The sequence below is a fragment of the Dunckerocampus dactyliophorus genome, chromosome 17, assembly GCF_027744805.1.
Source record: "Dunckerocampus dactyliophorus isolate RoL2022-P2 chromosome 17, RoL_Ddac_1.1, whole genome shotgun sequence".
NCBI classification, from domain to species: domain Eukaryota; kingdom Metazoa; phylum Chordata; class Actinopteri; order Syngnathiformes; family Syngnathidae; genus Dunckerocampus; species Dunckerocampus dactyliophorus.
In genome coordinates this window covers 18,916,927-18,941,336 of record NC_072835.1, presented here as the reverse complement: position 1 = coordinate 18,941,336, position 24,410 = coordinate 18,916,927, and the positions used below count along the sequence as shown (strand labels likewise).

General features: G+C 40.8%; 3 protein-coding genes across 11 annotated transcripts in view; 2 read left to right on the top strand and 1 right to left on the bottom strand.

Moving 5' to 3' along the window:
* Positions 1–162: 162 nt before the first annotated feature.
* rpl37 (ribosomal protein L37) lies at positions 163–2,419 on the bottom strand. The gene is made up of 4 exons (XM_054757440.1): positions 2,338–2,419; positions 1,530–1,665; positions 1,345–1,429; positions 163–412 (listed from the first exon to the last, which is right to left on the bottom strand). The coding sequence occupies exons 1-4, from the start codon at positions 2,338–2,340 to the stop codon at positions 343–345; spliced, it is 294 nt and encodes a 97-aa protein (XP_054613415.1). The 5' UTR covers positions 2,341–2,419; the 3' UTR covers positions 163–342.
* Positions 2,420–3,601: 1,182 nt separating this feature from the next.
* On the top strand, positions 3,602–20,622 carry st8sia5 (ST8 alpha-N-acetyl-neuraminide alpha-2,8-sialyltransferase 5). Of its 6 annotated transcripts, none has more exons than XM_054757063.1 (9): positions 3,602–4,180; positions 9,992–10,099; positions 10,400–10,495; positions 13,919–14,011; positions 14,519–14,677; positions 16,381–16,525; positions 16,621–16,733; positions 18,632–18,724; positions 18,813–20,622. In XM_054757063.1, the coding sequence occupies exons 1-9, from the start codon at positions 4,035–4,037 to the stop codon at positions 19,273–19,275; spliced, it is 1,416 nt and encodes a 471-aa protein (XP_054613038.1). In that variant the 5' UTR covers positions 3,602–4,034; the 3' UTR covers positions 19,276–20,622. The 6 variants fall into 6 exon arrangements, with proteins under 6 accessions (XP_054613038.1, XP_054613039.1, XP_054613040.1 ...); XM_054757064.1 differs by having other exon boundaries at positions 14,591–14,677; positions 18,813–20,618; XM_054757065.1 differs by lacking the exon at positions 10,400–10,495 and having other exon boundaries at positions 3,603–4,180; positions 18,813–20,618.
* Positions 20,623–20,829: 207 nt separating this feature from the next.
* The window catches only part of LOC129169987 (lipoxygenase homology domain-containing protein 1-like), a 35,139-nt gene continuing 31,558 nt past the window's right edge, over positions 20,830–24,410 (top strand). Inside the window, exons 1-2 of one of the 4 annotated variants that reach the window (XM_054757053.1) lie at positions 20,830–21,015; positions 22,338–23,866. In XM_054757053.1, the coding sequence (XP_054613028.1) occupies positions 23,188–23,866 (679 nt within the window). In that variant the 5' untranslated portion in view covers positions 20,830–21,015; positions 22,338–23,187. The remainder of the gene's footprint in view (positions 21,016–22,337; positions 23,867–24,410) is intronic. The other 3 variants (XM_054757055.1, XM_054757056.1, XM_054757057.1) reach the window with 3 other exon arrangements.

Genomic DNA, 24,410 nt, shown 5'->3' with positions numbered 1-24,410 from the left:
TGAGGAGGGGCAGGCTGTAAGTATTGAGGCCTTACCAAATGGTCTTCCTACTGTAAACAAGCTCACACATTGATTTGTAGGATGTTATTGAGCAGATTCAAATCAGTGTGGATGCTACTAAAAGTCTTACACACCAAAAAAAAAACAAAAAAAAAAACACAGTATTGAAAAACCTTTTATTGTAGCTGTATGTGAACATCCTAACGACATGTGTGTCACTGTAGAACTGCAAAGATAAACCAAGCACCTTTAAACTAAAATGTTACATTTTGCATTGTTTGCATTGAGAAGACAAAATCAGATTTTGTGTTCATCACATTTATTTAAACAAAAATGTGTCATTTAGGAGGAGCTGGAGGCGGCCACTGCAGCGCGTCTGGGTTTGGGGGTGGTACCTTCCCGGAAACCATTTCTGGAAAAATCAGGTAGGGGAAAAAATGTTGAGACATTACACATTCATTCACCGTTGTGTCAGAGGCCCCTTGCTCAGCTACATCCAAGCTTCAAGGCTTTTATGATTAGGATTAACATTTAAGGCAGGACTAAATGATAAGCATCGGACCATCAGAAGTACCAACTCGTTACACAAAACTTGCCTCAGAAAAACAAGGATAATCACTCTCAAGTCATTTGTTCAGACATTTGGATTATATTTGTGTTCATCAACGGCAAGCAGTCCTCACAAGTGGTTGTTACCAGAATTTTACTGTGTTGTATGAAACCAAGGAGAAAATAAAGCAAGGTTGCATTTGGGCAGGTCGTATTACCACAGCTATTTAATAGCTTCTTGTTGATGGTTCTCAGGCAAAAATAATGGAGGGAATTTAAACAATTCCTTATATAAGATTGGCAGAGATATTCATTTATTCAATTACAGACAGTGGTAGGCAGAGAAATGCTTTTATGTCACTAAATGTTTCCCTTGTTGAAATGTTTGACAGCTTTTGCTTTGGAATGTTCTGCACTGCATCGAGGAGCACTCGCTTAACTCAACTTCAGCTTTACAGATGCTGTGTGTGCTGTGAAGGCAGTATGTGATGTGGTATTATCAGTCTTAAGAAAAAGGTAATTACAGCCAACTAGTGGAAAAAAAGCAGACAACTATTTGAGGAGCAGGAGTTAACTGGTGTACAGCATTGTTTGTAGAAGTGGCCACGAGTTGACAAAGCAGTATGAACAGTTTACAGTGGCTGATACCATCTTTTTCATACATAGCTGTCAAGGTAGTGTCACTGTATAGACTAATTTTATTGCCAAAATAACCCTAGACCCTTTCCACTCAAAAAACAGGCACTCTGTTGTTACAGAATGGACGAAAGCAGTTAAACATCCAAATAATCATACCTGAATCGGCGGTAGACAACCTTCAGGTGTCTCAGACGGCCAGTACCAGTGGTGTTCCTCCTCTTGGCCTTAGCGCTCCAGTTGTCTATAAAACATTTAACGCAATGTCAACATCTGAGCTTCCATTCATGTCCTTATAAATGGAAGTTAGGATAATTAAGTGTGTGCAAAAAAAGGCAACATACACTTTCTCTTGCGCTTCTCGGGGTAGCCACACTTGCCGCAGGAGGACTTTTGCAGGTGGTAGGCTTTGGAGCCACAACGACGGCACAAGGTGTGCGTCTTGTTCCTGCGTTTACCGAAAGAGGATGTTCCCTTCGTCTGAAAAACATAAGATGTAGACCATCAGGGGACACTGACAACAAAAATCAAATTTATTCAAAAAGCCCTGGTAGTCTTGTCTCAGTTATTCCAAAATAGTGGAATCACAAGCTATCATTGGTTCAGACATAAGAACATCACTGACAAGACTTACTGTGCCGACAGTGACTTCAACATTGAAATGTCTTTGTGCCATTTGAACAATTCTATGGACATGCACGTCTGTATATTGTTGTTACACATCTTCGTAATACTGCTAGCACCAGCTCATTGAACTCAATACTTGGAGCTGTTGCTACCTAACACCGCTAGCCACCATGTAAAGATACTCATTACTAAAATTTTTACTTGAGTGAAATCCACTGCACAGCGGCAACGGTAGCGATCCCAACCTTAAATGTACAATGTAAATCTTAACGTTCCAACAAGGTACTTTATTCAATTAAAAGTGGCAGTGTGGTAGGGTCGTCTCTGCTACGGAAAGACTTCGCCAGCCAGCTAGCTACGACAGAATTAGCACTATACCTGTCAAATTTCAACTTATTTTGAAACAATATGTGAACAGAACAGTAGCTGAGCTTCGCTGTTTGCTAAATAAGTATGATTTGTGGAAGATGAATGTCACATTTCTAAGATGTCGAAAGATTTCAACAGAACAGCATTGCTCCTTACCATTCTCGTACAGTGGCCGAGGGAAAAGAGACCGGAATTGCGGCCTGCGTCCCATCAAATTACATCCGTGCTACTTCCTGTGTAACATTGAAAAAGGACTTCTAGTCATATAGCGTTATTTTTTTTATTTCATTTGTTTACAAATAACATTATTAAAAATATATATGTACTAGTCACCCCAAATAAATGCAACAACGTTGCAAATGGGTAACACTGATTCTAACATTGGGTTTATTGCTGAATAACGTATATTGCATAATGTTTAGCTTAAAGATTATGTTGCATTGTGTTGCACTAGCAAGCCTATATAAAGCCAGTCCGAAATGGACAACTAATTAAACCTTCGAGGCAAAAACTACTTAGTCATGCATTAGCTTCCTTTTGCAGTTGATCAAGTGGTTAAGTTACACCAGAGACAAAGGCAGCAGCATATGGAGCTCCTGTATCTATGATGATGTTTGTGTGACTTTTAGGAAGTCACATTTTTTTCTGTCATTATTATTTCCCTAGAATATGAAAACTTTTTGTACTTTCTATGGGTCATCCATGTACTACATACAGTGTTTCCTCCTCTTCTGATAATATGGTCTTGACATAGCTAACAATGTGATTAAAATACAGTAATGAACTCAACTGCAGAGTCTGTTAGGGGAAAGTGTTTATCAGAGAAGGCCTTTATTTATAGAAAGTTATTTTTCACAATAACATTCAATTGCTGTGGGTATTTGAGTTGTTTATTCGCAACACACCCAGTGTCCATTAGAGTGAATCTATATACTGTACATATGTGTAAAAAGTGAGTGCACACTAGTGCTTCTTGAAGCCACACAGTCTGTGAAGAAATATAGCTCATTAGCATTAAAGCCACAGACACACAAAACCCTGAAATTCCAGCATTTGGGCTAGATTTTGCCAACCCACTTCGAATACACTAGTTTGGGACGCTGTTTAAAAATAGTACAATATGGGACCGATAAACGTGCAAGCAATACACAAGATTCAAGAAGCCTTTATTGTGCATCCACCGTGACGTTTACTTTGACAGCTCTCGGCTTCGGAAGGCACAAGGGCACACGTGTAATGTCATTACTGCAGTGACTTATACCACACATAATTTCATGACACAAACAAGCCAGGTGTTACTACTTGTTTATACCAGCCTTGAAAAAGCAGACTGTGACCTTGGAGTAGTTGCTATATAAAGAACACATGAATTGAGGGTGGGCGCCCTCTGGTGGCTATCCTGGGTGAAACAAGCGCATCCTCCTTTCAGGATTGCAGTCACGCAGCATTGCTCAGTTTGGGGATGAAGCAGAGGGTGTGTGTGCGTTTTCTATAAGACGTAACTTCATTTTAAGACCAGAAACACCGCGTTTGGTTGATCTAATTTGAAACAATAAGGCGTTGATTTGACACAAATTGGATTTTTTTTTTTGCTGCGCTATTTTGCACGATCTATCTCCCCTCCCTCGTCGCGTCCTATCCCATAATAATCAGGAATTTTCTTCCTCCGAGATATCTTCCTATCAGCTCTCTCAAATGTAATATTGCAAATCTACATCCCTGCGATGATGCAAGTATCCCACTAGGGAGGTGATGGACGATGTCCGGTCCTTTCGGGCCAAGACACCTGCGCTCCCGGTCCTGAATGCAGCAGCGGAGAGAGACACCAACCCGGGTGTCAACGTCAGCCCCGGATGCTGCGCCGCAGAATCGGATACACCGACCCATCGTCGGGTAAAGACATCCTAGGCAATAGGTCGCTTTGTTTCATGTTCATTTGCGCATTTGGACTGGTAACACTGTTGCAACAGATTCTCTATGGGAAAAACTACATTAAGAGGTAAGTATTGTTTCCCTTGAATCATTTTAGGGACACATTTGCAGTGATTTCCAATTTAAGCATGCGTTTCATAGAGTTTGTGTTGGTTTCTGAAACCACAAAAAATATTTCTGCAAGCTAAACCATGACTGTTTAATGGATCTCTTCTTCAGGGGGGAAAACACGCTTTAATGGCTGGAGAGGACAATAGCAATTAACCATCCATCTTCTTCCCCTTCCTGTGGCATAAAAACAAACTCCATTGGGTTTCTTTTGATGATGATAAAGCATCACATCCATATCATACACACGCGCTCCAGCTGTGTATGGTGATGTATTTTTTCCCTTTATTTATTTATTTGTTATTCTTCTTGAGTTGAAGCCTTCTTGACTGGTGGTAGCCTACATCTTACGGAAGTGACACATTATCTCACTGTGAGTGTCTTTTAATATATAACAATAATGATTTTAAATAGCAATATGTCAAATATTGTGCACGTTATCTGTAAAATGAATCATTTCCAGGCCACTGCAGAGCCACACCTCTGCATAATCAGTAAACACAATATCCTGGACCTTGCTTTTAGCGTTTTAAACTCTCACCTTTACTACTCTACAACACTTCTTTTTTAAAATTTGGACACGTACAGTATGAGATGAGCAGATGTTGAGGAGCCGGCGTGTGTGAGGGTTTTTAGAAACCTGAGTCCAAACAAAAGGGGGTTAAAACCCATAACACCACATCCCTAATATCTATGAAAGCTCATGTATGTTTACTCAAGGCAAACATAATGTGCTGCAGTCTTAGACTCCCTCCCCCCTCGCCACCACCGCAGTTAAAGCCCCTCCCCTCTGCCACTCCCCCTCCAACCCCACAGGCTGGTCTAAGATGGATTCATGGCATCCGAAACCTCTCAAATGGTGAGATTCATGAATTCGGGCAACATTCCCTGCACGATACTTGTGGCGCTGGGCCCATAAGAAAAAGCGGAGGATGGAGGAGAGGGGCGGGTGGGTGAAAAAGAATGGGCTCAGCGGCGGCCATTTTGCTACAGTCTGTCTGCACACACTTGGGGGCGAGTGGGGGTTGTCAAAAACAGTGTTAGTGTGTTTGTCTGTTTGTGTGTGTGTGTGTGTGTGTGTGATCCAAAGTCATCATCTACAGCCACTTGGCTGTCAAGATGATGTGACAGTAAAGGCCATGAGGTCAAAGTAAGTTACGGACTTATTCAAAAATGGCCTTGGATCCGGCCCTTGAGATGATGGTGTTATGAGATCCAGATCTATTCGTCTTCTCACGGGCATCTGCAGGAGTGTTTTCTTTTCCTGTGTAATTGTGTAAAGTGGCAGCGCAGAAACACAATGGCATCATGTTCTATAATAATCAAGTTTGAAACAACTTTCCCAAGTTATTGTTAGTAAAAAAATATGGTCACACTTTACAATACAGTAATGTACACAAAAAATACAGTAGTTGCAGAGGAACTAATAAATAACTAATGAGGAACTAATGACTAAAGCACATACATTTAGACTACTTAGTGAGGAACTAATGAACAACTATTGAGGAACTAATGACTAAGACACATACATTTAGACTAGTTACTGAGGAACTAATGAGGAACTAATGACTAAGCCACATACATTTTGACTAGTTACTGAGGAAACTCTTGAATTGAATTGAACTAATGAACAACTATTGAGGAACTAATGACTAAGGCACATGCATTTAGACTAGTTACTGAGGATCTAATGAACAACTCACGAGGAACTCATGACTAAGGCACCTAAATTTAGACTAGTTAGTGAGGAACTAATGAACAACTCATGAGGAGCTAATGAGGAACTAATGACTAAGGCACATACATTTAGACTAGTTACCGAGGAACTAATGAACAACTATTGAGGAACTAATGACTAAGGCACATACATTTAGACTAGCTACTGAGGAACTAATGAGGAACTAATGAGGAACTAATGACCAAGCCACATAAATTAAGACTAGTTACTGAGAAACTAATGAGGAACTAATGAGTACAGTAGTTCCTGAGGGACTAAGTCACATAAATTTAGGGTAGTTACTGAGGAACTAATGAAGAACTAATGTGTAACTAGTGAGTAGTGGTTAGGGTCAGGGTGAGGCAGGTTCGTTCCTCATTAACTACTGTAATTTTGAGCACCTTATTGTAAAGTGTTACCAAAAATATACAGTATACATGCTTTATTTAAGCTTATTTTATGTTTTTTTGTGAATAAATTAAGCATTTTCAAGCCTAAAAATACAAATACAAGGGTTTCAGAAGATGCATTCAAACATGTAGTGATTATACAAGTATGTAGCATTCTACACTGGTCACTAGGTGTCAGTAACGTTATGTTGACGAGACAACAACCACCGCAGGCAGCACTGTCAAGAGCAGAAAGTCAAAAAGAGAACAACAAAAAGGAACTCTCCCAGTGTCACCTGTGCTTTCCTGTGTATGTGACGAAGACGCTCGTATCTTCTCTCGTGGGACCAAGTGGAGGGGTTAAGTCACTGTTGATGTACTACACTGCTGATGGGGATGTCATACAACTTTGTGTCAAAAAAGCCCATCTGTTCCTTTAAACTACTCAAATAGTTAAAGGTTCAAAGATATTCCAATTCATTGAGATGCACCTGTAATTAATAGCAGATGGAGAAAAAAATTATAGTTGAACAGAGAGGTTTTATGTGCTGATGTTTCATTCCACCTAATGATCAAAGTAATCAGTCAGAAAGCAATTTGTTGTGGAAGCAACTGCTTTTGCTAAAAAAAAAAATGTTATGCATTCTGTTTTGAAATAGCAAATGTAGAATAAATTACAGCTAGACATTAAATTCAAGATTCAAGAGTTTTATTGTCATATGCACAGTAGAACAGGTTATGTCATTTCACCATAAAAAAAAAACACTTTTTAAAAAATTTTGCCCATCATCCGCAATCCTCATGTAAGACATGAACCTATGTCTTTTTCTTTTCTGTGCATTGTAAAGATAAAAACAGATAAAAAGAGACAGCTAATAATGCACGTAATGGGACACACCTATTTCGCCTATAAAGCCTTCTGAAAAAAAAACTCCAAAAAGCGCCAACAATGGCAACAATGTGACCTGCATATTAACCAAGCTATCGTGACATTGTTATTATTATTGTTATTAAAATTGTTACGCTCAATAACTACATTATAGGTGGAGTGGCACCTCACCACACCACACAGACTACCTACTAGCCAGCTAGCGACTAGCTTCACCGCACGTTCAGATTGGAGCTACTGCTGTGTTTTTATTTTTGAATTTGGAAAAGTTAAAGCTAGGTGTAGCCTTCGTTTCTATGTTGCTATGTGAAATCAATGCGCCCAGGAAGGAAGCTCCGGTAATGCTTAAAATGACCAAAGTAAGGCAAAATACATGAAGTGTTACATGATATTATGAATGTACCTGTTACTACATGGTTATAGTGCAGTTTTCCTTTAAGCAGTGTACAATTCCCTTCACAAAAGCCGTCTTCTTGTGAAGAAAATCATACAATGCAATTTCAAACGTGTCATTTAGTGTATTCAATTCAAAATTGTTCCGCTTTTTTAAACTCTAGTATAAAAAAGAAGCTATGAAACAAACAAAATTATTCACATTACAAAATTCTGCAATGTAATAGCAGGTGTGGACACAATATATACTGTATGCACACATTTTTATAAAAACAAACATACAAGGTTTTACGAAAGCTGTATCATTTCAGCAAATGTTAAAATCTCTGTTTAGATATTGTTTAGTCAATCCAACAGTACAACAAAACACTTTCGCAATGCCGGGAGTGCTTTGTCATCACAGGAAGTGTCTCAGGATTTTGTAAACAGACATCAGTAGTCAATAAACCAGCCTTAGAGTACTGTTAAGTGTATTCTTCCTGCTCTCAAGTCCCATTAACGTTGCTGAAGGCCAGGATTGCAAACATAATAAGCGCTGCGGGCCAACTGTGACTGGCTGTTGTTTGTCTGCGCTCACATTGCTGTCCAGACTGTCTTTATAACCGAGTCAGCGGGAGATGAACGGCCGTGTAATGTTCGTATCCAGGATGCTTGATTGATCTGTGTGTCAGTGAGGAAGTAACGAGGGATTGAACAGCGTTTGCCACAAGGAGTTTCTTATCGATCTGGTCCCAATATACAGTACGTCACTAGATTTGCTTTGACGTACTACACTGATTAACTGTGCTTTGTTCCCTGCTGCGGCTGTGATGCTGAAGTGGCACAGCGAAGGGAAATGTTCTCACTAAAGAGGGCTCGATGATGAGCTCTTGAACAATAATGCACGCGTCATAGATAGGCTCAAACGCCCACTGAACACTCACAGGAGCATGTTTCTCATGAATATGTGCAGAAGCATCTGCCACATGTGGGTTTGGTGTAAAATTTGATTAAGTGACTAAAATGGAGCTTAGTATAATTACATTTATTTGAATTTTGAAAAATGTGTAATACCAAAAAGTGCAGTAGAGTCTACCGCCTTCATGACAGTGAGTAGGTTTATATAAGAACTACCATAAGTACATGGAGCAAGTTGAGATAACAGAAAGATACCATTGGTCAAAATGTCACATTTTCGTGCTCCTTTCCAGAGTGTTTAATTTCCTTCAAGAAACCTCTGGAGACTAACTGACGTCTAGTATCTGATAGTGTCGCTGAAGCAGTGAATTACATAAGCGAAATGGAAGGCTTCGTGGTTAAATCTAGTGCTGGCATTCTTGAAGTCTTACAGCTTTCGAGCCTAGCGTGTTCAAAAAAAAGGGTTTATTCATGGAGGTTTCAAAGGCTCAAAGCAAATAAAAACAAGTGTACACAATTTTTAATCAAAATTTAATCTCAAAATTCCAGTCGATAAAAGCCCTGGAGACTGTGTGATGTGAAGCAGGGATTCCCAACCATTGTTTCACGTGCCGTGACAAATCATCAGGTGATTCAGTTCCACTTAATTGGTCCAAAAATGATTATTTATGTACTACAAATAATGTATCTGTGCTCATTTATCTGTGCCTGCAATGTAGAGTGACAAGCAGTATTAATTCAATTATCAATAATATACAGTGGGGTGAAAAAGTGTTCGCCCCCTTCATCAGTTCCTATTTTTTGCATGTTTGTCACACTTACATGTATCAGATCATCAAACAAATATTAGTCAATGACAACACAACTAAACGCTAAATGCAGTTTTTAAATTTAAAGGGGGCAAACACTTTTTCACACCACGGTATATTTGTATTATTATATTTATATCTAAAAAATAAATAATATAGAATATAGATAATAACTAATATATGATGTTATTAATAAAAATAAAGCCTGGGAAGCACTGATATAGTGTACACTATCTCATAGTCTTGCTGAACCGGTTGAAAGTCGCAGATTAAAAATGATTCAGCCCACATTCATTCATTAGATTTGACTCACATAATTGAAATCAAGCGGTACTGAAATTTCTGGAGCACAAAGGACCCACCTGTGGTTTACCCCACCTCTTATGAATTCGTCCCTTGTGATGTCATCTACCACACACACATATCGAAGGGGGATTGGGATTGTTGTATAACACTCAGAGCATACGAGATATTGTGATGTGTTTTGCTTGTACTTTTTCTTGAGGCAACGAGCTGCTCAGTCTCCATATAACGCGTGTATGTGTGCCATGTTTATGCTATGTGTGAACGCTTAGGGTGGGCGGGGGGGTTGGTTGGTTGGTTGTTTTTTTTTTTGTTTTGTTTATGCACGACACGGACAAGAAATCCCAAATAAACTGACTCATTTTCTTACTAGTGCGCAACAGTTTAGCCGACTCAAAGGGGACGAGACAGGAAATTGGACCGGTCCCGTTAATTTCTCGGATGACGGATCTCTGAAGCCTGCCAGAAATGGAAGGAAAAGGTACCTTTTTCCCAGCGTAACTGACTGCACAACACCTCTGAGAGAAAGAGAGTGAGCTATAGTGAGAGGGCCACACATATACACGTTTTCAAAAGCCATCCCGAGTGACGACCCAGCCTTGCATGCGTGGACTGGGCCGTTCATTCGCCCACCAGCCTCCTCAGATGAACATTTTGATATATATCTTTTTCATTGACTTCCCTTCTCTGTTATGAAGTCTGCAGGTCTAGCAAGGGAGCAGGGGTGATGTCACAGGACCACATCACACATTTAACTTTTAACCTGTCTGCATGTTGACAGATGTTTCCGTCAGAATTTTCAGCCAGATTCACAGATCTCCGTAATAGTCACACCCTGCCTAGCTGATATTAAGAAGAAAAACAAACGCTCTCACAGGTAGGCCAGTTTGAAGGCATTTTTAGTACATTCACAGAAACCCAAGAATGCCTCTTTCTTTTTCATTGGTCTGAAGGGTATACAAGTCTCATGTTATTTTTCAGTGGTGGTTGCACTCCAGATTTGCTCTCTTGCATGTTGTCTGATTCAGTCCGCCTTGACCCAAATCCCCCACTGAACCCCCATTCCGCCTCCAGAAGCTGGTCGGTCTCCTGTGGATGTTCTGGCTTCTTCTCGTGCCGCCCATCGTGTCCCATCTAGCACCCATCTCCAAGTGCCTTGTCCTGCTCAACCCTTGTGTCGTGTTCTGCACAGCTCTTGTGTGTATGCCATGTACATAGTGTGGACACGTCTCCCTGCTCCTACTATCTACCCTTCTTCACATCTGCATTGTCTCTCTTTTGCGACCTGGATTTAACCCCCCTCCCCTTCCCCTTTGTTTTTTTTTTTCAAATCAACCTTTCTTTCTAACACCAAGACAGGAACATGCCGATAATGACATGGTATGAGCAGTAGACATCTGTGGTGAAAACTGATGCTTATTCGCTGACATTCCAGATGTTTGGTTCTTGAGCCAGCATTGCACATTTAATACCACTGAGTTAATCCCAGGAACACTAGCCGTCATCGTTCAAACACCCACAGAGAAAATCAGTTCTATTCAAGACTGTCTCTCCTCGGAGAGGTGGATGTAGACAACCAGTTTCACTGTTTATTTGGACGATATTCTCCTGCATCTTGTTCCTTTTGTGCATCCCTCTGTTGTATTGCCCCATGTGTTCTTTTACTGCCATCTTCTTTTTACACTCATTTGCCACCAGAGCCACATTATAAGACCCATCCATCCACAATCTGTTCTGCAAATGTACATTACATACAGTGCCTTCCAGAAGCATTGGGAAAGCGAGGTCAATTCCTTTATTTTTGCTGCAGACTGAAAACATTTGGGTTTGGAATAAAAACAGATCAGAGAGTAACATTGCAGTTTATTTTCCAGATATTTACATTTGGGTCAGATGCACAACCTAGTAGATAGTACCATTTGTTTGAAACCATCCATTTTTCATATTGGTACATGTGACTGACAGGTGTGTTTTGTTGCCCAGGTATGTCCTATCCAATAAATAGCACTGAATGTTTCAGATTTGGTACGATAGGTTTTGCCTGTGTAGACTACATTCAGCAGTGAAAACAACATAGACTGTTTTAAAGAGATTCAGGAATTTTGTCTTTTGATGTCAATCCTATGTTTTCCATCTACAGCAAATATAAAGGAATTGCCCTGACTGTTCCAATACCTCTGGAGGGCACTGTATCATCCCCTTAAAATGAAACATTATCATGTGCTCGTTTCAAAAACTTTCATTGATTTCCTTTCAATTAGTAACAAAGGCAGATAATTCCTAAAAAAACAGAATAAATGTCTTCATTAGTTCACTATCAAGTAAATCGCATAGTGAATTTGGTCAGAAAATGGTTACTTTGTAGTATAAATTGTGTAAGAGGTGTCAGAAAAGTTCCAGAACTGGTGTCACAAAAGGTATACAGTGTTCCCTCGCGACATCACGGTTCACCTTTCGCGGATTTTTTACGCGAAACAACGAAAAAGCAATTTTCTGCGTCCTTGTGGTGTATTAGAGCGCTCTATCGGTGCTCTGTTGTATGTGTCTGTTATTGTATTTACTACTGCTACCAGTAGAGGATGTTGTATACTCATGTGAGCGATGAAAACGTGTGCAGCTACACCTGTCTCAGTATGTTTCTGTGCCTGTAGAGGATATTAAGAACCCACAGTTGACAATGGAGGGCCCCACGGTGGTCTAGTGGTTAGCATGTTGGCATGGTCAAGTCTGTAGATCGGGAAGACCTGGGTTCGATTCTCCCCTGGGCATTTCTGTGTGGAGTTTGTATGTTCTCTCCGTGCGTGGGTTTTATCCGGGTACTCCGGTTTCCTCCCACATTCCAAAAACATGCATTTTAGATTAATTGGCGACTCTAAATTGTCCATAGGTATGAATCTATATGTGCGCTGCGAGTGTACCCCGCCTGTCGCCCGAAGTCAGCTGGGATAGGCTCCATGCCCCCGTGACCCTAAAGAGGAGAAGCTGTATAGAAAATGGATGGATGGAGTTGACAATGGCTGGCTAAATATAGAGCCACAACGGTCCTTATTGGCTAAGGGAAAACCTGCCCATTGTGTTATGTGCCCTGATTGGCTGTAGACCATTGTGAATCGATATCCTCCGTGCTGTTTCCTGTTGTGGTCAATAGTCTCTAGCAAACCAGCTAACTGTGTTAGCTCCTTGCTAACCGCCAATAAACAACAGAAGAAGAAGAAACTAACCGGCTAAATGAATCTTCGGTTCAAAGAGTAGGACCAGGAGGAGGAGGAAGGCAGGAGCGAAATATTTTAAGAAGGATACAAAAATGCTACAGCCGAATGGCGCCAGGACGAGGCACAACCACAGGAGTGAATACATGTGAGTCACTTAACAATCCATCTCTTTGTCATTCACATCTTCAAAACGGGTCCCCTTTAGCCTGTGAAAGAGAAAAAAAAATGAGTATGAGTAGCGAGATCACTTCAGCACGGCGATGTTCTTCTCGGACAGGAACTTTCGGATGCTCGAGGCAAGAGCTCGCAGTGGACGATGTCCCTTACATCGGCATCAACTGTCCTGGAGCTTTTCTGACACACCTTGTAGCCACAGTAGGGAGACGAAAACCTGCACAACAGTGACATCTGTGGTCACGAGTGGTAATTACAAGGAAACACTTCCCTTCATTTCTTATAAAAGCCACTAAAAATCTGCAACTACTGTATAGCAGTACGCTTAGATGGGAGTCTTAAAGGAGTACACTTACCTACTCTAGTATTTTGCCTTTAAACTCCACCCAAAAACACACACACACCCTCTCACACATATTTTGTTCAGACTGCACTCTGTCTGCATTTAAATACGATGTTGTGTGATGCATTCATGTACAGAAACGTGTGAATTGGCGTGAACTGATATGACGAGCACACCATTCTCATCAAATGTGGCCCCACTACCCACCAAAGACATATATATGTGTACAGTTGTTAATGGAGATGTTCTCATACTCCTTTCATACGTACAGTACATGGTCAATTAAGCAGTCAGATGTGCTCCAATTTGAGTGCCTTTGATTAAATAGCACAATTACAAAAATGAGAGTCAGTTGTACAAAACAGCAAAAGCTATGTGACTCCTACAAGTATCATCGCCTCTAATGTCATTTGCATACCTCATTGTTATTTAGATAAAAAAATATCCCTATCCTGACTTCCCCCATTGATATTTTATTTCATCCATCTATTTACATTTCTATTTCTAATAAATTTTTCTCTCAGAGTGCTCTTTCCCGAGGGTGACTGTGAATTGTGTATTATCCCTTCAGGTATTTGGGAAACTATGAGGGCCCGTTTGAGTACAACTCGACAACATGCAAAGAGCTCAGGCAGGAAATTATGGACGTCAAAGTCTTGACAATGTAAGTCTTTTTGCGGAATGTTGTGCGATTCGTCGCGTGTTGACCTCATAATTAGCCGTCGCTTCACTTTTATGATAATTCTGTGATCAAGGGACAAGCCTTGTGGCCGTTTTCCATTCCCTGTGAAGCATCAAAAACAGGAAGTACATGCCACATCATCATGCATTTTCCTACATAATGAGGCAGTTGAATAGGAGTAGCATCCTTCCTGGTCTATGAATCAGGCTTTATTGTCAAGCAAATTGTTCCAAGGGCAGTTAGCCAGAGAGCAGCAGCTGCTCTGCCTGAAAGTCGCCTCCCAGAGCGAATCACTTTAGTCGTCTCCCAGGAAATGTCACTTCAAGGACAGTCTATTTACAGCCGTGCTAGATAAAGCCACGTTGTTCTTACCGGCATCAGCGGAGCCATTGCAGTCTGATCATCAACATTCACTTCTCTAATTCTGCCCCCACCCTTTATAACGCTTGTTTTGTGTTGTTTTTTTTTGTCAATTTACTGCCCTTGTAGAAACAATAATCGGAAAATACATGGTCATGGGTATCCTTCTTCATTCCACAAGTCTCTCTGCCTGTCTGCCAGGGTCAAAACCTCTGATCTGTTTGAGAGATGGCGGAACCTGCAGGTGTGTAAGTGGGAGCAGAGCAAGGAGGAGACCAGCAACTTCAAGTAAGCACCACCTGAACAGCACAGTGCACAATAACACTTCATGTGTACTATTTTACATCAAATCAAGGGGTACCTAGTAAATGCTACAATTATTACAAAAGCAAAATTGTAGCAGTAGCTGTTTTTGAAGTATCATTAGTAGCCAGCATCCAGCAGCTTTATCTACCTCTGCATGTGCTTTAAAATGTTGGTTTTGCTGCCTCGCAGTTGGTGTGAAACAGTGACAAGCAGTGAGATTCATGGCTGGTGAGGCACTGACTATTTCTGAGGGTTTTTTTTGTTAATACGGGATAAGAAAAAGAGAATAATTGAGTTTTGTTTTAAAAAATGTCTTGAAATTGTTTTCAAATACATCTGAGGCCCATTTATTACATTTTTTTTTATTAATACAGAAACTATTTGCATTCTTACCTTTTATCTGTATATGAAGTACCGGTACATGCAGCCTTTACTTCTCCAGGAAAAGTTCTGATACTTTGGTGTAAAAGCCTCATCACCTCCTGGTGAGTCAAACTCATTCATTCATTCAGCATAGCATAAAATATCTTGAATGCATTTGACTTTCTGCTAGCTAAAAAAAAGACTTTTCCTCTATGGAAAAATGGCAGTGACAAGCACCTTCCAACTCAGGCACGCCTGACCCTGGCAAGAATAATGATGTCACACTTACATTAATGGTATTACATGTGCTGTAGAAAGTCACAGTGTATAATAAATGTTTCTGCAACATTTATATCATTGGCGACAAGATGATAAACTGGCAGGTGCCATGCTCCAACTCAGTGTGCAGTGTGACGGCAGGCAGGCACGCTCGAGTCAGCCTCGCTTGATCAGAAAATGTGCAAATTCAGTGACTGGTGAAGCTCTGCCTCACCTGCCTCCCCTGACTGTACGTCACTGGTATGAAACTCATGAATTTTAGACAAACTACTTACTAATTCTGGGTGAGCTTGCTTAGTTTTCTTCTTACCATGATTACAACATCTGTTGTGTTGTATTTCTCATGCATCATAAATCAGTGGAAAAAGTCAAGTTTATGTCTGATTATTCATATTCAGGGGGATGCATTTTTAGAAACGGAAGGGCCAGCGGCCGGACATTCAGGAGTGACCGCTAACACAGATTGTTTGTCGAACAGATGAGGCAATAGTCAAAGATCATCTTTATAACAAGAGCATTTCTTACAAATAAGCAGCAACCAGTGTGCAAAGACAGATACGTCTTTGTCTCTAAGAATATAGAGGAATGATTGACATAGATCGTCTATTAAACAGGGGAGCAAATAGTCAAAGATCATTCATATAATCCAATCCATGCATGTTTTTATTTTTTATGGGATTTTTCACACTTTTTTTGTAGTGTTCAGCATAGACATGTGGGTCGGTCTGATGTCATCTGTGTGCTGTTGTTGGCCTGTGGGTTGCCAGTTGTATAGGGCTGACCTATAATATACAAAAAGCACACATTTTTACATCAAACTAAAATCCCTGAATACCTCCCTAGGAGATTAAGAGGGGTGCGCTCATTTTATCTGAAAGCATCCTTTCTCCCATGCTTTCCCATGGCTTTCGACATGCTAATGTAAAAAAATCATGCATCGTACTCACATATAACTGTTTACCTAAAAGCACAGACACCCCCATAAATCACGTAAATTTGGAGATGACGTACAGTTCGCTAAATTAATTCTTTGTTTGGTCCAGGATGTCGCTGTCTCGCTGCTGTAACGCTCCTTCATTCCTGTTCACCACCAAGAGGAACACTCCTGCAGGCACCAAGCTGCGGTACGAGGTGGACACCAGTGGCATCCTTCCAATCACCACTGAGGTCTTTAAGATGTTCCCAGATGTGAGTGAGCTACGGGCTGCTGTGATCAACAATCACACAGACAATTTATTAATTTAAGAAGTATTTTATGAACAATACGTATTTGTTTCCTTCAGGATATGCCGTATTCCAAGTCCCAGTACAAAAAATGTGCTGTGATCGGAAATGGTGGTATCATCAAGAACACCAACTGTGGAAAGGAAATTGACTCAGCAGATTTTGTGTTCAGGTACCAAGAAAATATTTTTTTAGTACTCACATTCATTAGGTATTTTGGATTCCTATTTTTGTTTTTGTGTCATTTCCTGTTTGGTGCTCTTATTTTGTATTTTCTAGTTCTTGTTTGGCGCTTTTACTAATTGTTGTGAGCTCAGCTAAGTCTGCTAAGCAATTGGTGTCACTATTTAGTTCAGCTGAGAGTCTCTGCTAGTTGCCGGGTCATTATTGGTTTGAACCAGCCTCAGATCTGATACTTTGACGATGTTATTATGGAACTGAAAACGTTGTTAGCAAGTAACTGAAGTAAACACAATAACACATTTTATAAAGCATATTTAAATAAATCAACAATGTAGTGTCGTGATGGCAGAACATAGCGTGGATCCATACATTCTAAAAGATGCCAGAACGCACGACGGTGATGGGGGCGCTTGGAATTGTCATAACCTAGATGGCACCCATGCTGATGAGCATTAGTCTGAGCTCTTGTATTTTGGATTTGGATGCTTGTGAGTCGTGTTGCATCTTGCAAGCTTCTCTCTTTTCCCAAATAAAACACTCTTGGCGTACAACATGTCCTCGAATACTGGCTTAGTAGAGCTTGAAGAGCAAAATTAAAAAAACAAAATAGAATTTGCCAGTCATTCCTCATAATAGAAAAAAGGATTTGTGAAAATTACCTTATCTGTCCATTCCAAGAGAACGGCACAACTGACTGCCAAGCTTTATCTTTCAATGTATGGCACACAGTTTGCAAAGATAACACATTTTTCCAATTAAAAGTTTTCAGTCCTTGAAAGAATGGCAAGCTTTTCATTTCAAGCTGACGACTGGCATTTTGCCGGCTCCTGCTGTCAGCCCATTTGTCAGCTCTCATATTCAGCTATTGTTAGCTCCTTTCGCGGCTGAAGTTTATTGGTCCAAGCTGTTCCATCAGGGAAACTGCTAAGCTATACCTTCTTGATAAAATTTTAAAAAGTGCAACGAAGATTTTAAAGCACATATAGATGTAGATGAAGCTGCTGGATACTGACCAAACATGATACTTCAAATACAGCCACTGCGACAGCAGTTAATTGCTTTTGTAGACCATCCACTCAGCGACTATAGGAGAGCGGTTGATTGAATAGAGTGAGCCAGTGTGAGTTGTGGCTGACAGCAGCTCCTGTGTGAATGCCCACTGCATATGTGTTCTCTGCGCCATTGCAGTAGTATTCTACTACACTGGCCACTAAGTGTCAGGAAGTATGCTGTCAATGCTAACACAGTCTATGTAATGTCTTATTTATGTCAAAGCGTGACTTATTTTCTATTTTTATGTCAATTATATTGGGTAATACAAGTGTAAAAGTCACTATAGGAGTGTTATTTCATGTCTAGAGGGCTCTACGCTAAAAACTATATCTAGATTTTTTTTTCTGCTCTAACTACGGAAATATTCCCTTCATAAATAAAGAAACCTAATTTGCGGAAATTCACTTCTTGCAGTCAGGTCTGGAACCAATTAACCTCGATAAACGAGGGACGCCTGTAGCGAGCTCTCCGGTTGTCATGTTGTTTTCATCTCTAAATGCAGTTCACACAGGCAAAACCTTGAGTGCAGACATTCAGTGCTATTTATTGATTGAATAAGCAATGTAATAGGACACACCTGGGCAACAAAACACACTTGTCACATGTTCCAATACTTTTGCTCACATGAAAACGGGTGGGTTCAAACAAAAGGTGCTATCTTCTCAGTTGTGCATCCAGTCCAGATGTAAATACCTGGAAGTAAAAGCTTACCTGGTCTCATATTCATTTTTTTATGTCAAACCTAAATGTTTTCAGTATATAGTGGTCTTCATTTTGGAGTTTGTGTCCAGAATAGTGTCTAATTTTGAGTGATCTTTTCATTTTTTCTCTTAGATGCAACATACCGCCCATCAGCGAGAAATACTCGGCTGATGTCGGCACTAAAACGGATCTGGTGACAGTAAATCCCAGCATTATTACAGAAAGGTACTGTAAATCTTCTTGAAATCCAATCTCACCACCTATGACTTTTCCGATTCAGCTGTTTGTCTTTTTCACTTCATGCGCAAATCAGATTTCAGAAGCTTGAGAAATGGCGACGGCCCTTTTACGACGTCCTCCAGAACTACGAGAACTCCTCGGTGGTCCTTCCCGCCTTCTACAACACGCGCAACACGGATGTGTCGTTCCGGGTCAAGTACATGCTGGACGACTTTGACTCGCAGAGGGGCGTGTTCTTCTTCCACCCGCAGTACCTGCTCAACGTGCAGCGCTTCTGGGCGGTGCAGGGCGTGCGGGCCAAGCGGCTCAGCAGCGGCCTCATGCTCGTCACCGCCGCCCTGGAGATGTGCGAGGAAGTGCACCTCTACGGCTTCTGGGCCTTCCCCATGAATCCGTCGGGCATCTTCATCACTCACCATTACTACGACAACGTCAAGCCGCGACCGGGCTTCCACGCCATGCCGCACGAAATTTTCAACTTCATTCACATGCACGCCCGCGGTATTGTGAACGTACACACGGGGCCGTGCACGTGATCGCTCATCTGTCACTTCTTGTTGTACACACCTCTCACAAATTTGACCACACGATGGAGTTTTCCCCCTTTGACTGACAGCATTTCTCGATGTGACGTTCTTTTCTCCTTTTAACCGATCCAAACCCCTCTGGTCGGCTCTCTGACCACAAGAGGCTTGTTTTTCATGTGTGACACGTGGTCTTCCTGATAGTGGTGATGTTTTCGTAACGTTTTCTAGTGGCTCTGCGGTACAGATAGGTTCTTTTCTACTCGCTCGACTCTGCGGGCGTGGCAGCTTTCGATGTTTGTGTCAAACAAAGCCTGAAACTTGTCATATTTCAAAAATGTATAAAAAGCAGCAACCAATTGTCTACTTTTGTAATCTATTTGAACATTTTAAACGGATAAACTGGCCTGTTTCCAGTGGCCTTACTCCTGTTTGAAAATGTCCTCTGGCGAGTGAAAAGAGGCACAAAGGGATTCCTTTACTATTTATTTATTGTTTGGCTTATCAAGTCTTACGCCATGCTGCCTTATGATAGCCACTCCCTCAATCTGATATGCAAACCTCATCTATAATCGAAAAAAATAACAAATCGGAGGCGCCTCTTTAAGAGTCCACTCCCAGCTTCTACTTCTCGTAAAACTCCATAATCACATGCCGTTCTGCATGATGTGTTCCTAGCTTTGTGTGTGCCTGCTTCAGTGATCACTGAATTAAGTTTACACTCACAAAAACCTTTTCTTCTTCACGGGATTGTCGTCAGTGGCTGCAGCTGGCTGGCGGCTTAGTATAGATACTCTGATGGTAGCAGTTGCTGCAGCTTTGTGAGGTGCTAGAGTTCACTGCCAGTGTTAATTCACCTTTGCTTGACTGTGAACATTCAGGTTGCATTCTCAAATGTGTCGTGCAATTAAGCCTAATTGTTTCTTTTCAAAACCTTATTGTCATGTTTCAGCTCTTACTTTTCCACAAAGTAATGTATAATTTGCATCGAAATGAAAATAGCTGAGCACCGCCAAATGTTGGCCCCATGCACCATTTCTTGTTGTCAAAAATTTCAAGAAGGAGAAACAATGGGACCAGTCTGTAATAAATGAAGGTAATATAACAGTGCTTCTTAACTTTGAATGCCTCTGTATAATATTGTGTTTGTAAATAAACTTGTTTGGATTTTTCTCTCTTGTATTATTAGGGCTGTGGAATGATCATGATTTAATCACCATTTGCAAATATGTGTGAAATATTCCCATTTTGACTGTATTTTATGAACACACAGGTAAATGACAGGACACAATTACATATATTTGTATGTATTAACTGCAAATTTAAATCAAGCTGAAACATACCACATGTCTGAAAATGCCTAACTAGTACATTTCAATCACACTTATGAGCAATGAGGGGTTGCGTTCAATGAGACCACGTAATTTAAAAAATAGTTCAATTCACATGTTTTGTGTGTAGATGTATTCTCTTGTATTTCCGAGCATAGATAAATGCAGCAAATATTACTTTCTCAGAGTTACGTTAGTGAGTGATACGAATGTCCACTTATTGTTTTTCTTTTTGTTTCCGTTTATTCAGAACGAACACACACGCGTATTCTTGTGATGTTCGGATTGTCTATGAAAGCACCTGGCGGCCATTCAGTGGCAATGAGGAAGTGTTGTTCCGATGCCGGACGGACTAGAGAGTGAGTTGTGAGTTGGAGGTACATATGTGGTGTTGGAATTGCGCTGTTGTTGATGTGTTCAGGTAAGAATAAAGCTATAAAAGAGCGTCAGACTCCGTGTGACTGTGGGGACTCTGTGCCTCCTGCCCATGACAGAGAGTTGTGGCTTGCCATCATAGCATGCTTTAATTACGCTAAAAATGTTAACGTAATTAATGGAATAAATTAGATACCGCAGTTAACTCGCTATTTTTGACCCCAAATCATCATTTACTGCTGATAAATTGAAAATACAATACAAATGTTAAAATAGACTGTGTACATTATGTAGTGCATTAAAAAGTCATTTAATAGAGAGCATAAAAAAGCATTTTAAACGGTTGGAAACACTTTTAAGGAATTATTTAAATGATCAAAACCATGCTATCAAATGTGGGTTTGTGTTTGATGACAGTAATAGTTTATTGTCATATCTCTGAAACAAACCTTGCCCCTGGATTAGATGCCCACATAAGGTGTCAGGTGGCAGCAATAAGCCTAATGGAAGGATTTGGCTCTTTGTTGAGTGCAGCTAAAACGCCAATGACATGCAATGTTAATAGAAAGATTATGCAGCTCAGACTTAATCAGTGTTATCTTAGTCTATTTTATTTTTTTTTAATTTCTAATTTCTAATTTCTAAAAAACACTTGTGCATGTCCAATAAGGAGTAGGAAGAACCGGAGTTTATTCAAGCCTCCCACTTCTTCGTGTTTCGTGTTTAACCATTTTGTAATACTGGAAAAAAAAAGGATAAGGAATGTGTCTGAGTAACGTTCATAGATTGAGTTTGTAGAATAAATCAATTAGAGATGTCCGATAATATATAAAAATGGGATATCCGTTCATATCGGTATTGGTTTTTCTGATGAAATTGATATCGGCGGCCGAGTGATGATGTTGTGCTCCACATGGCAACAAGCTTGCATGCTCAGTATGTCCGCAGTATCGCCTTTGTATTATATTGTTTGTATTTTTGTTTGATTTTGATTGATGTATTAGGTCCAGAGTTTCATACTTTGCACTTTGTTCTTTTGCAGATGTTTGTGCAACTTTAACAAATTGGATAGTTGCCAGCATTATTTAATTGGATTCTTATTTGTAAATTTATTAAGACGAACTTGGACTTGTTGATAGTAGTAGAACTTGTTAGTTTACTTGTATATCGGTCATGATTTTTTAAATAACATTTGTTGAGACAAAATGTTTAAAATGCTTTTCTATAACTCAAGAGTTATGGAAACTCTTGCAATCAAACTCTTGCATATTGATTGATGTCGGGATACCGAATATTGGTATATTAGATATCGGAAAGAAGGCCAGTATGGAGTATCCATCCATTTTCTGTACTGCTTGTCCTCACCAGGGTTGCAGGAATGCTGGCGCCTATTCCAGTTGTCTTCGGGCGAGAGGCAGGGTACTTCCTGCACTGCCCATTGCAGGGCACATTAACCTTGCATGCACATTTTTGGAATGTGGGAGGATGCCAGAGTACCCGGAGAGAACCCACGCACGTGGAGAACTTTCAAACTCCACACAGAGATGTTCCATCGGAGATACAAACCCACGATTTCCTGACTGTTAGACCAACATGCTAACCACTATCCACATCTTTCCCTTAAAATTGTGGATACATTTTCTGGGAATAACTAAGGAATTGATATTACTTCTGTAAAATTTTGCATTACATTACATTGCATTTCTTCCATTTGTGGTGGCGCTTCAGACAACAAGTTCGATATTGACACGTTATTCAACCATCACTGTCCAGTAAATCAGTTCCTTGGACATGTGATGTGCTTAGTGTGACGTTTATGACCATTTAGAAAGCTTGTTGGCGTAAATGGCGAGTTCATGTTAACTGTGATGGGCAGGTGCAGGTAAAAGCGCGACACCCCTGTCCCGTAAAGCGATCCTGACACCATGAATAATGGAGGGCGAGGATAAGTTCTCTGTGCAAGGCTCCTTTTTCACACGGCTTTCTCCCGATGGTCACGTGCCGAGGCGCCTAATTTTTCATGAGTGCAGTGCGTTGGTTGTACGACCATTCTGGGCAGGATGGTCTGAAAATACTCCATCTGTTTGTCTGAGCTGCATAAGTCCAGGCTGCCCTGAAGGCCACACCAGAACCTCTCTTCAAATGAGCTGCCCCGCTCATTCAGAAACCCACAGAAGGTCTTAGGAGAGTAAATCCAAGGGAAGGGGTTGAATTGAAGATGCCGTCGAAAGAGAAAAAATCGAGGGCTTCGGAAGAAACCGAGGAGGTTGACGAGGAAGTGGAGGAAGCAGAGGAGCTAAAATTGAAGAAGAGGAGCAGCAGCAGGACCGGTGAGAAGAGTAGGAAGAAACACAAGAGTTCAGAGCGCTCTGATGAAAGAGGTTCGGAGAAGAAGAAACGGGAGGTTGAAAAAGTAAAAGACAAAAATAAGAAAAAGACAGAAGATGATGAGGAAGTTTTGATTGAGAGGGAAGAGGGTGAGCAGAACAACAATGACCTGACCACCCCCTCCAAAAGGGAGAAAACCAAAGAAGACGTGAGCGAGGTGACCAAGGAGGAAAAGAAAAAAAAGAAGAAGAAACCCTCCTCGGAGAACCCGGAGGAAGGTGACACGGTCGTCTCAAAAGAGAAGAAGTCTAAAGACGGAAAGAAGAAGAAAAGATCTCACACTGAGGGAGAAGAACCCGTGGTGGAGGACCAGGAGGATGACGACTCAAAGAAGAAGAAGAAGAAGAAGGCCAAGAAGGGGTCAACGGATAGCGATGAGGATAAAAAGAAAAGGGGGAAGAAATCCAAAAACAAGCACGTGGACTATGCGGCCATTTACCAGAGTGAGCTGCTGAACTACCACACAGACTCATCGGACGGGTACGAGGAGGACTACTACAAGAAGAAAGGTGAGGGTTTGTCAGAAAGACATCAAACCTTAGAGTATGACTTGGTCAAATTGGTGCCCTATTGTCGGGATCTTGGGCTGGGATTGGATCCTAAGGTGGGTAGAGGGCAGAGCAGTTTTGGACCTTAACATTTCTTTGAAAATAAACCACCAAGGTTTAGGTAAGAACGAGTATGGAGTGTCTTATGACAATCCACTAGATCATTCTTTAGCTTGACTCCTGCAAATGGCTCAAAGTTGGTACACTGGGTTGGCACAGTCACTGCCCATACCCATCCGGGAATGGAACCCTTTTGTTAAGGGTTATTAATCATCAATTCAGGTTTTGAAGTTTCCTATGCATTTCTTATCCAGCACTGAGACAAAGAGTTTCTTACATAACCCTGTCAGGAGTGTAGTAAGGCAGCAGGGCTATTGAATTGTCGTTGACAAATCTCCTGCTCAACATTTAATGTTGTTACCGCAACTCAAAGGTCACAGACCGAGCCAAATGACCTCTCTGTATGAAGAGTGAAATATCCAACCAAGAAGTAAATAAAAATGAG

Bases quoted from the DNA above. Each gene is read 5' to 3' on its own strand.
- rpl37 (XM_054757440.1), bottom strand. The intron at 1,430-1,529 runs GTATGTTGCCTT...AATGTTTTATAG, and splicing joins CGAGAAGCGCAAGAGAAAGT to ACAACTGGAGCGCTAAGGCC. The intron at 413-1,344 runs GTATGATTATTT...TGATTTTTCCAG, and splicing joins GTTGTCTACCGCCGATTCAG to AAATGGTTTCCGGGAAGGTA.
- st8sia5 (XM_054757063.1), top strand. From the start codon at position 4,035: ATGCTGCGCCGCAGAATCGGATACACCGACCCATCGTCGGGTAAAGAC. The intron at 10,100-10,399 runs GTACCTTTTTCC...GCATGTTGACAG, and splicing joins GCCAGAAATGGAAGGAAAAG to ATGTTTCCGTCAGAATTTTC. The intron at 14,012-14,518 runs GTAAGTCTTTTT...CTGCCCTTGTAG, and splicing joins GACGTCAAAGTCTTGACAAT to AAACAATAATCGGAAAATAC.